This window comes from Taudactylus pleione, unplaced genomic scaffold (assembly GCF_031769625.1).
Source record: "Taudactylus pleione unplaced genomic scaffold, aTauple2 ptg000322l, whole genome shotgun sequence".
Classification (NCBI taxonomy): domain Eukaryota; kingdom Metazoa; phylum Chordata; class Amphibia; order Anura; family Myobatrachidae; genus Taudactylus; species Taudactylus pleione.
In genome coordinates this window covers 1,236,237-1,254,406 of record NW_028284723.1, presented here as the reverse complement: position 1 = coordinate 1,254,406, position 18,170 = coordinate 1,236,237, and the positions used below count along the sequence as shown (strand labels likewise).

Here is an 18,170-nt window from a genome sequence, read left to right as displayed (position 1 = left end):
TATTTAGTCTGAAATATTCAGTTCCTACAGGAATTTTGTTATTATTTTTTCCATGTTTTTTTCTGTTTATTGATTCTTTTAAATTTGTTTTTGTTTTCTGTTATATCTTGTTTATATCTGTTATTTCTTTCCGATTAAGTGGCAGATTCAGAGGTGGACATTAACTCGATTCGGTCTCAAATGACCGATGGTCTTAGATCTGCAGTAGTCGCATTTGCATATCTTTTCCTGCATCCATGGACGCAGTGTGGCAGCAGACGTCGATTGATTTACAGTCTGCAGCCATTTGGGGGTGGGGAGGAGGAAGCGGTATGCAATCAGTAAGCTGGCAGACGTAAGCCCGACAGCCGGCTTCCCGACTGCTTTATCCTGGCGAGGGTTAAATGACAGGCGTCTAATTCTAGATGCCTGTCATTTTACCGATGCCGGGAGACCGGCGCCTAGCATCCCAATCGAAGTGATGCCGGGCGCCGCAGCGGACAGCTGCTGGGTTAGGTTTAGGGCTCCCGGGGGGGGAACTTAGGGTTAGGGATCCCCCCAGGGAGGTTGAGGTTAGGGTTAGGCTTGGGGGAGGGAGGGTTAGGGTTAGGCACCCCCCGGGGGACTTAGGTTTAGGCGGCGGGGAAGGTGGGGTTAGGTTTAGGCACTTAGAGGTGGGATTAGGGTTAGGGGGTTAGGTTAGGTGATACTTACCTGGGGACAATCGGGATTTTCAGCCGTGTCGGCCTGCCACTGTCGGGATTGGTAATTCGTCTGTATTCCGAGGAAGCATTTCAGAAAACGGGCCCATTTTTGAGGAGGGCCAAATCCAGCAAATGCGTCTTCCAAAGCAGATCCACTGGCCTCAGCAGCTTAGTATCGGTGGACACTCTGAGCAACCTTAGGGCTGCTCAGTTGTCCGATGTTCGCCACGATGGTGATCCCATGCTCCGTCTTCGGCCGTATGCAGCAGATCGGAGAAGCTGGAGGTGGGCGTCTCATTACTAAAGATTGTACCTCCAGCATTTGCATAACTTCTAAGATCCACTGCTACAGAAGAAGCAGCACCGACACCACTTGTGTCCAACTCTGGTCAGGCCCTAAGTCTGGTGCACTAGTGCTTCTTTCTCTTCTATATCATTTATAACCTTGTACGCATCTAATATATATGTTATTCCAGTAAACAGCCTATTCCACTTCTCTTAGTAACAGGGTTAGCCTGCCATACCTTACCCACAAACCTGGCATATACAGCCTCTGTTACTTTTTCAATGGACTATTTGCTCACCCCATGTGTGCCAAGCTCTGTGAATGAATATCCCAATGGCATGAATGCATCTACAGCAGATAAGGGGCATGCCATAATCCAAAATGGGCATATCCACTCCCTGCACTTTCTTCTGAGTCTCTTTACGTCTAAAATCATGGTCAAATATATTTATTTTTCGAAGGGAGACACATATAAAAACATTTGATATGTATTAAACAAGTAACTGAATATCTTTACAAGCTGGTATAAAGAGAATATTTTGCATCTTACCTGGATTACTGAATTCTCTTCCAAGGACAAGTTAAACATGAGGCCAAGTAATGCAATCAAAATGTCTTGGTGTGCTCGACCAGCAGTCGGAACGCTGCTCTCATCCTGACAGGACACATAATGACATTTACCCACTTATACATTTACCCACTTATACAAGTAGCATAAAGGCCAGTAGGACACAGTAATGTTAGCATAACATGATTTAACTTATTTATTATTACCTAATAAAGTGAATTATTCAGTTTCAGTTGTAGCTCCCTATGATAAAAATAATAACCTAAACAGGATCCAGATGTAAGGTCGACAATGAATAGGTCGACAGTCAATGGGTCCACACCAGTTGGTCGACATTCAAAAGATTGCCAGGGACAAAAGGGCAACAGGGACAAAAGGGCAACAGGTACAAAAGGTCAACAGGGTTAAAAGGTCGACAGGTTCAAAAGGTTGACACAAAAAATTGTCGCCAAATGTTTTTTCTACATTTTTAAGGTTAGGGTTAGGCACTTGGGGTAGGGTTAGGCTGCTGGAGGGGACGGTTAGGGATAGGCACTAGGGGGAGGGTTAGGTAGTAGGGGGATGGTTGGAGAGGCACCAGGGGAGGGTTAGATCGTATGAACATCTTGTGTCAATATTGCGGACGGGACTGCCAGGGAGCTGCCGGGGAGTTCAAGGGTAATCGTAAGATTAATCTTACCTTATGCTGGTCGTACTTTTGTATGGCCAGCATTACTTTGCAGAGAATCAGTCTTATGTAACTGTAACTAAGAATTAATCAGATAAATACAATCCCTTACTTACTAACAAATACAAATGTTCTTAACCTTAGTTCACTTACCACAGCCAGCAGGCAGGAGTCCCAGAATTCAAGAGACCCAGCTATGGCACTCCTGATAACTCTATCTTCTGTGAGATGTCCGATCACGGCAATGCACAATGGAAATACTGCCATATTCACCAGTGACATGCTCAACTCTCTCTGTAACAAAAAAAGAGAGTAAAACAAAAGAAAGAAACAGAACTCCAAATAGACGGGGCACACCTATAGAGTACTTAAAACATAACCTTTAATGTTCTTCAATAAAAAAATGTCTCTAGACAACGAGCAAAAATTATTAGACTTAATTATTAGACTTGACATTCATGTTGAATAGGATTAATGTCTACGTCTATGGTGCATTTTAATTATGTGTTATTCCACTTATTAATTGTTCTGTATGTTTGTATTGTTTAACTGTTTATACATTTACCTTATACACATATTTTGATAACTAGTATTTTCACTGCTGTATTATTTCTAAATGTTTTGTTTGCCTGATGTATATTTATACATCGTTTTTTTGCTCGTTGTCTAGAGAATTTTTTTATTGAAGAACATTAAAGGTTATGTTTTAGGTATTCTATAGGTGTGATCCGTCTATTTGGAGTTCTGTTTCTTTCTTTTGTTTTGCATACCGTTAATCTGCTCCTAGGGTGCCTCCTTACTAATATTTTTGGACATTTGTCTATAATATATCAGATATTGTTCTGTAGTCCTTACAACAATTTCATTAACCTTATATGAGACTAATATAATTTGTGTTATCCTGGTGCGGTGTATTATTTCATATCTTCTCCTCCCTTCCCTCTCCTTTTTTCCTCTCTCCTTCTCTATCTTGATTAAAAAAAGAGAGTAGTAATACAAATGGTCTATAAACAGCATACAGTACATTATACAAGTATATTTCAACAATTTTGTATGATACAAGTTACCTAATTCATGTGCGAGAGGTAGAGAATTTGCTACATTAGTATATTTATTTAGATTTTCCACATTATGCAGCACAATTTAGCCCTAAGTGTTCCCCCGCATGGAAGACAAAGGATTGTGAAGTGTGCATTTTCATTGGCGTTATTTGCAGTGCAGACATGTTTCCGCTACAAAAGTACTTAAATTCTACAACAAGAAGAACCAGGAGAATATCAAGTCTCATCCTAGAAATGTAATAAAACTAAACACTTCCCATACACAAATAATAAATACAAATAAAATTAATTATGTTTCATAAAAATGGAAAAAAATGCAAACATGGCAACTACAAAGACCTAGAGGTATATATTTACTAAGGTGCGGTTTCTTAGAAGTGGAGATGTTGCCCATAGCAACCAATCAAATTCTACTTAACATTTATCTAGCACCTTCTAGAAGATAATAGCTAGAATCTGATTGGTTGCTATGGGCAACATCTCCCAAAAAGTCCCGCACTTTAGTAAATATACCCCCCAGTGTCTCTATAAACCTTTTACCATAGAGTCACGATCTCTGTGCTAACCAGCCAGGAGCTGGTTTTCACTATTTAAGTAGGACCCCATAGTCTTGGGACAAACAGAGGGATTGGTTCAGGTTTTGCAGATGACATTGCCTAATTTTTTTAATTATTTGGTCAGTTTTATTTAACAGAGAATACAGTCTCCCATATCCAAAATGCTTGGTACCAGGAGTATTTTGGATATCGGAATATTCCATATTTTGGAATATTTGCATACCATAATGAAATATCTTGGGAATGGGACCCAAATCTAAACACAGAATGCATTTATGTGTTATATACACCTTATACACACAGCCTGCAGGCAATTTTATACAATATTTTCAATAATTTTGTGGCTCAAACAAAATTTGTGTACATACAGGAAATTAATTTATGTTTCATATACACATTATACACACAGCCTTAAGTTGATTTTATACAATATTTTTAATAATTTTGTGCTTTAAACAAAGTTTGTGTACATTGAATCATCAAAAAATAAAGGTTTTACTATCTCAGTCATGCTAAAAAAAAAATCTGTATTTCGTAATATTTCGTATTTTGGAATATTTGGATATCGGAGACTCAACCTGTATATGTAACAGCCTTTTTATTAACATATATACTCTATGTAATATATAGTCCTTATATTTAGATAGATATACAGAGCGACAGGTCTACAGATAAATATTGTCTGTGAAAATGTTTCTATTGAATACATACACAGTGCATCCGGAAAGTATTCACTACACATCTCTTTTTCCACATTTTGTTATGTTATAGCCTTATTACAAAATGGAATAAATTAATTTTTGTCCTCAAAATTCTACACACAATACCCCATAATGACAACGTGTAAAAAGTTTTTTTGCGATTTTTGCAAATGTAATATAACATAAATAAATAAGAAATCACATGTCCAGAAGTATTCACAACCTTTGCTCAATACTTTGTTGATGCACCTTTGGCAGCAATTACAGCCTCAAGTATTTTTGTATATGATGCCACAAGCTTGGCACACCTATCTTTGTGCAGTTCGCCCATTCCTCTTTGCAGCACCTCTCAAGCTCCATCAGGTTGGATGGGAAGCATCGGTGCACAGCCATTTTGAGATCTCTCCAGAGATGTTCAATCGGATTCAAGTCTGGGCTCTGGCTGGGCCACTCAAGGACATTCACAGAGTTGTCCTGAAGCCACTCCTTTGATATCTTGGCTGTGTGCTTAGGGTAGTTGTCCTGCTGAAGTATGAACCGTCACCCCAGTCTGAGGTCAAGAGCGCTCTGGAGCAGGTTTTCATCCAGGATGTCTCTGTACATTGCTGCATTCATCTTTTCCTCTATCCTGACTAGTCTCCCAGTTTCTGCCACTGAAAAACATCCCCACATCATAATGCTGCCACCACCATGCTTCACTGTAGGGATGGTATTGGCCTGGTGATGAGCGGTGTCTGGTTTCCTCCAAACATAACGCCTGGCATTCACGCCAAAGAGTTCAATCTTTGTCTCATCATGGACTGAGAGTCCTTCAGGTGCATTTTGGCAAACTCCAGGCGGGCTGCCATGTGCTTTTTACTAAGGAAAGGTTTCCATCTGGCCACTCTACCATACAGGCCTAATTGGTGGATTGATGCAGAGATGGTTGTCCTTCTGGAAGGTTCTCCTCTCTCCACAGAGGCATGCTGTAGCTCTGACAGAGTGACTATCGGGTTCTTGGTCACCTCCCTGACTAGGGCCCTTCTCCCCTGATCGCTCAGTTTAGACAGCCGGTCAACTCTAGGAAGAGTCCTGGTGGTTCCAAACTTCTTCCATTTACGGATGATGGAAGCCACTGTGCTCATTTGAACCTTTAAAGCACCAGATATTTTTCTGTACCCTTCCCCAGATTTGTGCCTCAAGACAATCCGGTTTCAGAGGTCTACAGATAATTCCTTGGACTTCATGCTTGGTTTGTGCTCTGACATGCACTGTCAAGTGCGGGACCTTATATAGACAGGTGTATGCCTTTCAAAATCATGTCCAATCAACTGAATTTACCACAAGTGGACTCCAATTAAGCTGTAGGAACATCTCAAGGATGATCAGTGGAAACAGGATAAACCTAACCTCAATTTGGAGCTTCATGGCAAAGGCCGTGAATACTTATGTACATGTGATTTCTTAGTGTTTTTTTTTATGAAATTTGCAAAAATCTCAAAAAAACTTTTTACATGTTGTCATTATGGGATATTGGGGTAGATGTATTATAGTGGCACGTTAAGTGCCGCTATAACGCTTCCTGCTTCGCCTCTTTACCGAGGCGAAGCAGGAAGCACTACCGGTGAGATGTGTGAACATCTCACCGGCCGGAGAGGGGGAGCGTTAACTCCCCCCTCCGGCGCTACCCGCTACAGACCACATTGCATCAGCCTAGTGCTGATGCGATGTGTGTCAGGCCCGGCCGGCTCCAATGAGCATGCGCAAGATCTCGCAAGTATCGCGAGATCCCCGCGTGCAGCCCTGGAGCCGGTAGCCGCCACAGCAGGGACAGCGCTGTCCCTGCTGTGGGTATAGGCTAACGCCAGGCTGTAGCTGTCGATAACGACAGCTACAGCCGGCCGAACGGTCAGACGATCTGACCGTTCGTACATAGCCCTGGCTGTCAGCGCTGCTATCTTGTAGATAGCAGCAACGATAATGACAGGGGCGCATAGCGCCCCTGTCATTTACCGCCCAGACCCCCGATCATACATCGGGGAGAAACGGTATCAGCGCACATAACGTGCGCTGATACCGTTTCTGGGCTTCATACATCTACCCCCTTGTGTGTAGAATTTTTAGGACAAAAATTAATTTATTCAATTTTGGAATTAGGCTATAACATAACAAAATGTGGAAAAAGTGAAGCGTAGTGAATACTTTCCGGATGCACTGTATATCACCAACTGAAAGTACAATCCTTACCAATAAGCGATTAAACAAGGGCAGTGATTCCGATAACAAGTCCGTCCTGAAATAAGGTTTCAATCTGTAGTTAAATAAAAAATAAGGAAAGAAGACTGAGAAATAGCTATAAGGTGTCCATCACTTTATTGTAATTATATATAATAAGAAACCTCTTAACTAAATGTTTCATGCTAAAATAAAAACACAGACACATCTGTACTGGATTAAAAATCACAGATTTTAATTAATTGATCATCAGATTTTAACACATATATTTAATCAGTCAGATGAAAGATTCCATCACTTCCCCACTACATTAAGTTATGTTAATGTGAACTTGTCATCTCACCATAAACCTACACTACTGCATCATTGAAATAAATAGTTAACTTTGTTCAAAATGAAGTACAGTATAACATTTGTAGATGTATTTTCTTTCTTTCTAAAAAATAAACTGTCAGAGGCTATTTCTGTTTTTAAATAGGATGAAAAACATTACTGTCAGGGTCAGGGTCTGTCTTTTAGAACTGTAGAAAGAATTTTCAAATGAAAAAGACTATTTCAGTCCTGACCACATACACACAGGACTACACAGTGTCAGCGTACAGTAAATACAGAACCACAAAGTGTATTTCAGCGCTGATCACATAGATATAAATAGGATCACAAAGTGTATTTCAGTTCTTAGCAGATAAGCAGAGTGTATATAAAATAAAACGATGCTATCTCTGCAATCTAACAATACATATCGCTGTAAACTATATGGACCATAAAAAGCGACCACTATGGAAAAATCACAAACTTTCTATTCATAAAGTGACATGAAAGGCTACAAATTAATTTTGGAATTTGACATTAAAATGTACATGACTGTCAATAGTCGCAATTCAAGGGGATGTGGGCCCGTCATAAATGGTTGTAGCTCTACCCAAAATAGGTGTGTCTTAGATATATGTGGGTGTGGCCTAGCTTGACCACATTCTGTAATCAGTAATGTTAGCAGATATAAATGTGCTCTGGGGAAAACTAGAGAATATGTCTTCCAAAATTGAAGTTAAAAACTGTGAGTACATTACTTGTGTTAAAGTAAAATAACTTTAAAGACTGGTAAAATTTTGCTTTCATATTTTTTTTTGTTTTACAAAACATTATTCTATAAAAAAGAAAAAAAGTTTTTCTTAATTAACGTATGAGCGTAAGCCAAATTAAAGTTACCTCTGTTCCAGTGTTAGACTGTGCAATATATCCATGGCTTTACCTGCTCTTCCATCTATTATCATCACATACATTACAAGGTATTGTAAAAGCCTATAAAAGAAAAGGTAGAAAAATATTCACCAAGGAAGATAAATCTTTAGCTTTATGGATACAAGTTTCTGATCAGAGTTGTAATCATTGAATAGTTAGGTATTATAAGGTATATAGAAACGCAATATGGAAGCAAGGCTATTTTGAACACAGAGCCACTTAGGTTATACCAGGATCCCAGAGTGTTTAATTCCGGGTCCGAACATCATTTCCGCCGGCACTACGAATGCGCATGCGCAGCCGTCCCCAGGACTCTGTGTTCAAAATATCCTTGCTTACATATAGTGTTTTTATATACCTTATAATACCTAACTATTCAACGTAGTTCTACTCCATGTTTGTTGCGTTTTAAACACATTAGTTAACTACTTAGAGGCGGGCATCAGAAATGACGCCTTGATTGAATCAATTCAGTCCCTCTTGGAAGGGGTATTAGTAGAGTAATACCCCTAATGAGCAACATCCCCTTGATGAAGTCCTGTTGAGACGAAACGCGTTGGGAGTGATTACCTCTTGCCTGATGAATTTTGAAAAAAACTTCTTTCTATATACTCAGATAAGCTGCTATTTTCTACAACTTTTTTATTAATGAATTTTTGTCACTTGTATTTATTTCCTCTGGATTCTATCCATATGTTCATACCCTCACCCTTTTTTAATGTATTTATGTAAAAAGGCTGAATGATTATTATGAATATATTTTATCATGTGTCTCTGATTAACTGAATTTTTTTTTTATATATATTTATTTGCACAAGCACTTTTATTGGTATGGTTTATGCATACCGTTTGAATTACTTATTTTGTATATACACTTCAAGGCAATACACTATTTGAGATGAACTAAAGTGTTCGTCAAGGTTATCATTTTTCTTCTGTGCACTTTAGCAAACTAGTCGCTCTGCAGTCAATTCTGTTTTATCCCATAGAAAAAAAATGTAAATATTATATATATAATATATATGGGATTAGTGTATAATGTAGGGGTTTGTGGAGGGAGAATAAATAAAAAAATCATACTTGCTTACATGGAGATGGGAATCCTGGGAGCAGTAGCCAGTGCGAACAGTGGAAGGAGATGGGGCCAAGGGGATAAATGACCAGCAGGCGGCACTGGAGGAGAGGGGGCCATCGATCAGTGACCAGCAGGCATTGCTGGAGGAGATGGAGCCAGGGAGCAGTGACCGGCAGGCAGCGCTGGAGGAGATGGTGACAAGGGAAGCAGTGTCCGGCAAGCAGCGCTGGAGGAGATGAGGCCAGGAAGCAGTGTCTGGCAGGCAGTACTGGAGACGAGGCCAGGGAGCAGTGTCCGGCAGGCAGCGCTGGAGGAGACAAGGCCATCGATCAGTGACCAGCAGGCAGTGCTGGAGGAGACGTGGCCAGGGAACAGTGTCCGGCAGGCAGCGCTGGAGGAGAGGGTGACAAGGGAAGCAGTGTCCGGCAAGCAGCGCTGGAGGAGATGAGGCCAGGAAGCAGTGTCTGGCAGGCAGTACTGGAGACGAGGCCAGGGAGCAGTGTCCGGCAGGCAGCGCTGGAGGAGACAAGGCCATCGATCAGTGACCGGCAGGCAGTGCTGGAGGAGACGTGGCCAGGGAACAGTGTCCGGCAGGCAGCGCTGGAGGAGAGGGTGACAAGGGGATCAGTGACCGGTAGGCAGGGCTGGAGGAGACAGGACCAGGATGCAGTATCTGGCAGGCAGCGCTGGAGGAGACGGGGCCAGGGAGCAGTGTCCGGGAGGCAGCGCTGGAGGAGACGGTGACAAGGGGATCAGTGACCGGTAGGCAGGGCTGGAGAAGACGAGGCCAGGAAGCAGTAACCGGCAGGCAGCGCTGGAGGAGACAGGGCCATCAATCAGTGACCGGGAGGCAGCACTGGAGGAGACGGGGCCAAGGAGAAGTGACTGGCAGGAAATGCTGGAGGAGACGGGGCCAAGGAGCAGTGACCGGCAGGCAGCACTGGAGGAGACGGGGCCATTGATCAGTGACCGGCAGGCATCACTGTAGGAGACGGGGCCATCGATTAGTGACCGGCAGGCAGCGCTGGAGGAGACAGGTCCATCGATTAGTGACTGGCAGAAGAAGGTAAGTGCAGTGGGCTGGCGGGACGGAGGAGGAAGATCCCGCTGCTAACAATGCTGCTATACAGGCTGCCGACAGCTTGTTAGCACATTCGCGCAACTGAATGCCATCTCAGGATGGAGAACAGTTTCACTATCAAATTCCAAAAATAAAGCATTTTTGGAGTTTGATGAATCCCACAATTTCTACATCACCATACTTACTGTAAGTATGGGGAGAAATTATCGGGATAGTTTTGTAACAAGGATATATGAGTGATATCTCCTTTGTTACAGCTTTGATGAATAGGAAATTTACTTAGAATTGAGAAAAAATTAAAACATTGTAAATAGGGCTTGTTTAGTGATGATGAATAGAGCCCTAAGAGAAAAATATAAAGGGGTGTGGCTGCCCAAAGAAACCAATCAGCTTCTGCCATTTATCTAGCACAGTCTTTGAAATGACACTTAGAAGATGATTGGTTGCTTTGGACAACTACTCCACTGTATCTCTGGCTTGATCCTGTACATCTCCCCTTGAGGCTGATGCAGAGTTGCTCACTCAATGGGCCTGATTCAGTGTTTTATTTTATGCCGATGTTTTCACAAATGAACGATTATCGGTAAACTGCAACATATGAAGAGACGTGAGTCTCACAATCAGGCTTATTAAGCAGGAAAAAAAGCTATGCCTGAAAGTGCTACCAGCACTAGTATTGATATAGTCTATTGGGATGGTGGTCACAATAGCATCACAGCAAATGTGAAAGTTTCAGGACACACAGAGAGTCCTTAACCAGGTTGCTGGGTTTATTGGTAAACAGTCGGTACAGGATATGCAGGTTTAACAGCAGTAACTAGAGGTAATGCAGCATTGGTATCAAACAGTGGTAAATGCAGGTAATGGGTATCTCACCTCAGGAGTACTGTGTGGCTACACAGCACTGAATCACTGTACACAGTCAGGGCCGGATTAAGGTCTGTGGGGGCCCCTGGGCAACAAACATGTGGGGCCCCTATTAAATGTGACAAACTGGTGATATGCGCAATGGGGACCCCAGTAGTGTCAGTGACCACAGTGGTAGTGCCCCGTATGCAGAGCCCACAGTAGTGGTGCCCTTTATGCAGTGCCCCCAGGAGTGGTGCCCCAAATGCAGTGCCCCCTATGCAATACTCCCATTAGTAGTGCCCCCAGTAGTCATGCCCCCTGTAGTTATGCCCCCTGTAGTAATGCCCCCTGTGGTTGTGTCCCCAATAGTAATGCCCCCTGTATAACTACCCCCAGTAGTAATACCCCTGTAGTTGTGCCCACAATAGTAATGCCCCCCAGTAGTCATGCCCCCTGTGTGTGCCCAATAGTAATGCCCTAGTAGTAATGCCCCCTGTATAAATTCCCTCATTAGTAATACCCCTGTAGTTGTGCCCCCAGTAGTAATGCCCCCTGTAGTAGTGCCCCAGTAATAGTGCCCCCCTGTAGTTGTGCCCCAGTAGTAATACCCGGCCTTCAAGTAGTAAAGCCCCCAAAAGTAGAGGCCCCCAATATTAATGCCCCCTGAGGAATGCCCCCAGAAGTGGTGCCCCCAATAGTAATGCCCCCACCCTGAGTAATGCCCCCAGTAGTAATCCCCCCGAGTAATGCCCCCAGTAGTAATCCCCCCCCGAGTAATGCCCCCAGTAGAAAAGCCAATTGCACTTAAAAAAAACAAAAACGAATACTTACCTTAAGCCCCGCTCCCGCTGCCGTCCACGTCCATCCCGCCCGGCTGCTCCTCTGCACCATGGGAGACACGTCATGACATCTCTCCCATAGTGCACTGCGTGAGCCAGAAGCTGGAGCTTACGAATGAGTTCCAGTCCCCGGCTGACACTGCGGGGAGGGAGCCGGGCGCACGCTGGTTACAATCAGCGGGCGTCTGGCAAATAATGCCTTCCTGCAGCGCCGGGGTTAGGTTGGCCGGAGGAGGCGGAACTGGTTCCGTCTCCTCCGGTTCACATTAACCCCGATGGGTGTGGGGGCCCTTCAGGTGTGGGGACCCAGGGACGATCGCCCCTGTCCCCCCCCCTTAATCCGGCCCTGTACACAGTAAAGATAGCTGTAGCCTGTACATGTGCAGAAGCACATCAGGTCGGACCTCCCTGCAGACTCTGGGACCTAGTGCCCAGTATGTATGCACAGAGAGGAAACAGTGCCAGAGTGCACTGTTAGCACTCACAGCCTTGTAATGGCAAAATCTGGAGGACAAACAGGATAGGGTGTCCTCAAAATAACAGCTTCCAAAACTATGACAAGCTGCCCCTGACTACACAAGCTAGCCCTTGTCTAGATGTTCCCCTCTCATAGTATGTAACTAAGAGGTAAGTGCATTTAACTGCAATTTAATGGTGTTCTTATGAAACACCCCTGCATATGTATAAGACCCCTAGAACCTCCTACTGAGATCTGCCTATAACAACCCGTTGTTCCCATTGAGTTCAATACACTCGCCGGTACCTAGACGGTTGCCAGGTCTTAAGCGCATGCAGTAGGGGCTTATACAATACAAGGGTGATCACAGGATATTGGCTGGAGTAGATACAGATACATTAAAGGGTCAGGGTAATTGCAGAACCAGAACCAGCATCAACAGAGTTAATTGCAGGTCAGATTGTCTGGATAACAAACAGTTAATTAACTGAATTAGCAGACAGCAACGATTAGCCACAATAGCAAGACTTGCAGGTGTAACAGCAACACAGAATCCAACACAGTATATAAATTGAATGGCTTGCAGATATAGCAGCAGCACAGAATCCAACACAGCATATATATTGAATGGCAGAGGTGCTATAACTCAAAGTTGGTATTTAGCAGAATAGCAGCTTTGTACTTGCAGAGATAAACAGCATGGATATATATACACTTGTGCAAGGCAGAAATTTGTATTTGTAGAAACACAACAGCAGAGATGATATTCACTGTGTGAGCATAGGTACATATACAGATGGGCCCAGCTAGTTTGTTGCTCACAGCGCTGCATTCAGGACACCTGTGTGCAGCGCCATGGAACCTTATGTGATGGCTGTACTGTGGCATACCGTGGTATTCTACAACGAAAGATAAGCCATGGCATGTAATACACTGCTTAACCTCTGGGTGGCGAGTTCTCCACTGATAAAATTTGTACTGCGGTGGGATGTTGAGAGAAATACTTTGAGTTCAGTACAGTACCTTAAAATAACTGAACTTCAGTTGCTCTGTCATTATATAATGCTTAGTGTGCGTCTTCTGGTCAATGTAAGCTACGGTACAGTAATATGCATCTCGGGTCACTTTTAGGGACAGGGACATTGCAGCACAGTAATAGTGTAAGTTGCAGTTAGAAAACAGCAGAGATTGAATTCACTGCGTAGATTTGGTAGTACTTTTTGTTGGTAGAAACATTAACACAGGTCTGCAATGAAAAATCTTTTTTAACAAATTTATGTGATACTTATAGATTTTTGGCTTCTGAACACGAAAATGACTCCCAATTTTGCATATAACATCATGTTTTTCTGCAAAACTTGTTGTGACCGTATGGCTTCCAGCCCGAACTCCCGATCACAGGTTGGGGTTTTCGATCCCCACTTGACCTTGGGGTATCAGGGATTCCCGATTACCGTCAGTGACCGCCTGTCACTAACTCCACATATTGCACCGTGGGCGTAACGTTGCTGCCACCACCAAACTCTACCATCGGCTTAGGTACAGTCAGGCTCCTACCGCCAGCCCCTGGAACCACTCTGCTGCGTATGCGCCGACTAACTGCGGACACACCTCCTGTTTGGTGTAGGCTGTTTACACCTGATCCCTCGCAATGGATCAGGTCTGCAAGGTAGCGGGCAGAGGGCTTGAGTTTCATAGACGCCTGACTCAACCCAGAACAGTAAGAGAATGGAATAGCGTTTGTCGTAATTCTGTTGGTCGCAGGGTACAGATGCAGTCGAAGTAAAGGCAAAAGGTGTTTATTGCTCAAAGTCTTAAAAAAGACCCTCCCGTCAGATTGAAGGGGAATAATCAGCATACAAGAAATCTTATCAATCAGCAGTTCTTCTCCTCAAAGGATTTTCAAAGATGTATACATACAAGGCTCACATGCCTTCTTTTTATATCATTCTTACACACAATATCACAGGGGGGTAAATCCACCCTGTGTTCCTCTCAACCAATCATGCTTCCTCACATAATATAATTTAACCACATATTAAATTTCAAAGGAGTCACCCAATTTCCTCCTTTCTAATCTACCACCCAAACCTAAACACAAACTGATTTATCATACATTATAACTGTCTCCTAAAATGTTACTATAACATTTCACAGGAAATAGTAAATGACATTCATCCTTCCCAATGGAAGTATCTATCAGTTTGGCATTTTCAACCTTAACACATTCAGTGACATCCAAAAGGGGCTTCTTAAAAACAAACAAATTGTCTTTTCAAAGGGTTTGGCCATATGACACTATTCACACCTTCACATAGAAACATTCCAGCCAGGTCTACCTGGAGTTCACTGACCACAGCAGGTCTTTCTATTCATCAGACCTCCTGCTAGGAAATCACAATCAGCGTCTAATTTCCTACAGTCACAAGCTCGTCATGTCTTATACAGGCATATTCAAGAAGTGCATTTTCTCTACAAAATATATATGTGAAATCATACATTTTAAATACATTCACATTACATGCCTGGCTCAGTGCTGCACATACCATTTTAAATACGTTTTTATTTTTGAAACACTCGGCGCCTAGCGCAGAGTACACATTTACAATGGACGGATGGCGTCTTTTGTCCTTTTAAAAATGGCGCCGCAGCATGGGGCTTAACCTCTTCAGAGCTGCGGCCACCATTATACACGTGGGGCCAGCCTCACGTGTATTTATGAATAAGTCATTTTTTTCATATTCTTTAAAGTAATAAATGTATTCTGCCTACATTTATTATAAAACATTGTCTTAAAGGAATTCAGCCTGTAGTACAGACGTTGCAATTCAGTACTCATCATAAAACGTCCCCCCGCCCATTGCTTGATTAAGGTCCACATGGGCCTGGAGCTGAAATTTACAAAAGGGCCTAAACCCCATACTGTCTAAAGGAACATTGCACACACACAACAACTACAACTACAAGGTGAGCTGGCGAAGGTGGAACCAAATACAACAGATGCGACACAATTTTGCCCTGTGCCAGTTCATTTGAACCCCTGCCTACCACCACATACACACATACAGTACACACTACACACACAGTACACACTACACACACAGTACACACTACACACACACACTACTGTACACTACACTGAAGAACAGGGTGAATGGTTCCACCAAGGCATTAAAAATGTAGAAAGAAGATCACTGTTGTTGGGTGCCTTCCTTCACCAACATGTTTCATTACAATGAGTAACTCAGTGTGTGTGAGTCCTGTACTTTTAAAAAAATAAATATATATATTTTTGTCTCATGGGCTCAGACAGGGTCACAGGCAAGCATAGCTTTCACTGAGATATGATTAATCTGTTTACATGTACCGTACTAATATGACTTGGTAGCACGAGCGTCTTATGCAACTTTTTACCTTCAAATGCGTCTGAATCACACAGCGATGGGAATTAAATATGCCTAAAGTAATAGCAAAAATAAAAAAATAGAAAAAGTTACTCATTGTAACGAAACATGTTGGTGAAGGAAGGCACCCAGCAAAAGTGATTTTACTCTCTCGTGGAGACTCCCCTGGACTATCAGCTTACAGCGCTCAGGACAGAGCAGAGTGATCGTGCAGCCGCTTGCCAAAAACTGGACAGAGTGAACACTGCTGACAGCACGTCTGCTAGCTGCACTGACTGTGAACAGAAGATCACTTGGTAGGGTAAGAGAGGGAAAGTTTTTCAGTACTGATTGTGCCGGACCCTGAGAGGTTAATCACTACATTCATACAAAAGGGGCTATAAACATCTTTTAAGTGTGCATTTTATGTGTCTCCTATAAACTGATTACACCCTGCAGATCCATTTTTATTTTATTTTTATATATTTTCTTAAGTTTTATGTGTATATATATTTATATATTAAACTTTTTTTAACTTAAATTAAAATTATTTTTTTTTGCTATTACTTTAGGCATATTTATTTATTTATTATTTATTTATTACACTCAATTTCTAACGCTTTCTGGAACCACACTGCCTGGGTAATAACAAGAGTATGAACCAATCGCCAGTTGAGGAGTGGACCAGCCCCTCTAATGATATATCAATAGCAGCTGCTCAAAGTCACATACAACGAGGCCCTGGCTGTCGAGTTTTTCAGACCCAGAGTGCCATGCAGCCACTCGGCATCCCAGATGCTAGATGCTCGGCAACCGGCGGGGTCAGCGGCCCATGCGACAGAGTGACGCAGCATCCTGGTTGACCAGCAACAGCCGGAACCCTCTGAAGTGATGAGCCGCGCTGGTGACTCATAACAGGTTTATTAGGTATGTATGTTAGTGTAGGGACTTACAAAGATTAAGGTCCCTTGACAATAGACTGCAAGATAAAATGTTTTGATCAGAATATGAACAGAATCCCCATGTTTTATTTGCTAGGTACATACAGATGTGCAGTGCTACTACAGCGGTCTTTTTGTTTTTTATACATATAAGGCATTAGTATTGCCATACCTCCCAACTTTTGTGCACCAAGAATAGGGACACTTCGCGTGCCTCCGGTGCGCGCGCCTGAAAAGGGGACGTGGCTTTGTGGGAAAGGGGCCTCATAAAATGGGTCGGAGCCTCGCGGCAACCCCCGTTTACGTCACTATAGGGGGCGTGCCCAGCACTCTCTGAGATGCTGGGCAGCCCCCAGGCTCTCCCTACACTGGTGGACAGATGCCGTGCGCATGTGTAAGGCATCTGTTCACATTCTGATTAAACACCTTATCGGCTGACCATGGTATGTGATTAAACACCTTATCGGCTGACCATGGTATGTGATTAAACACCTTATCGGCTGACCATGGTATGTGATTAAACACCTTATCGGCTGACCATGGTATGTGATTAAACACCTTATCGGCTGACCATGGTATGTGATTAAACACCTTATCGGTTGACCATGGTATGTGCTCTCCCCAACTTCCCCCCCACCGTGGGACGGCGGAACAGTCCCAGAAAAATGGGACTGTCCCGCTGACTGCGGGACAGTTGGGAGGTATGCATGCCGCTAGTACCATGTATAATATGGGTAAAACCAAGTGCGGGCATATTTCTTTTCTGTTTTCCCAAGCTCTAATCAATCAGAGTGCAGCTGCTCCCTGGCCCGTCCTGCCATAGCCTAGTGTTAATACCAGCTTTATCAGGAGAACCAAATGATTTTTGCCATTGATTCTGCTGCTACCTGACTAGACTGCGAGCTAACGCTGGTATCACTTTTGGGGTGGGGGAGTTTATTAGGGGCACCATTTTTAATATTTTATATTTTTAACTGCTAACATCTACTACAAATACCAGTGCTAATGGTCATTGTGATATTTGCACCAGGCACTCAATACAACAGATTACTACTGACAGGTGTGTATGCAAGTTTCTGCAAAGATGCATCTGACCACATTTGTTGTAACAACGCCCTTGCTGTAGTCTGCGTGGGGACACCTCTTTCCTTCCCTGTTCTGCCTCTCTCGTTGTAAGGAATCCTATGTTCCAGATGCCTGCAAGTTAGCAATAGTGCATTCACATTTATTTGTATTGTGAGCATGCACAGTGCGCAGCCATGCAAAATATATACGCTACACTAACTGACACAGTATTCACTCTATATCGGGACCTCTAAGTGTGACCACGTCAGACAGAAAAATATTGTATATAGCAGACGTTCACAAACTCCGTCCTCAAGGCACCCTAACGGTCCAGGTTTTAAGGAGATCCATGATTGAGGACAAATGGTTAAATCGAAAGACTCAGGTACTAATTAAGTCACCTGTGCCCAAGCATGGTTATCCTTAAAACCTAGACCATCAGGGTGCCTTGAGGACAGAGTTTGGGAACCTCTGATTTATAGTGACTGTCTACTCTTAAAA

At 43.0% G+C, this 18,170-nt stretch overlaps 1 protein-coding gene across 2 annotated transcripts in view; it reads right to left on the bottom strand.

Annotated features, from left to right (window-relative positions):
- TTC12 (tetratricopeptide repeat domain 12) overlaps window positions 1-18,170 on the bottom strand; it is a 149,784-nt gene that overhangs the window by 35,759 nt on the left and 95,855 nt on the right. For both annotated transcript variants that reach the window (XM_088443011.1, XM_088443010.1), the window contains 4 exons: window positions 7,947-8,039; window positions 6,750-6,813; window positions 2,358-2,498; window positions 1,520-1,624 (listed from right to left, as the gene is read on the bottom strand). In XM_088443011.1, coding sequence (XP_088299137.1) covers window positions 1,520-1,624; window positions 2,358-2,498; window positions 6,750-6,813; window positions 7,947-8,039 — 403 coding nt within the window. The remainder of the gene's footprint in view (window positions 1-1,519; window positions 1,625-2,357; window positions 2,499-6,749; window positions 6,814-7,946; window positions 8,040-18,170) is intronic.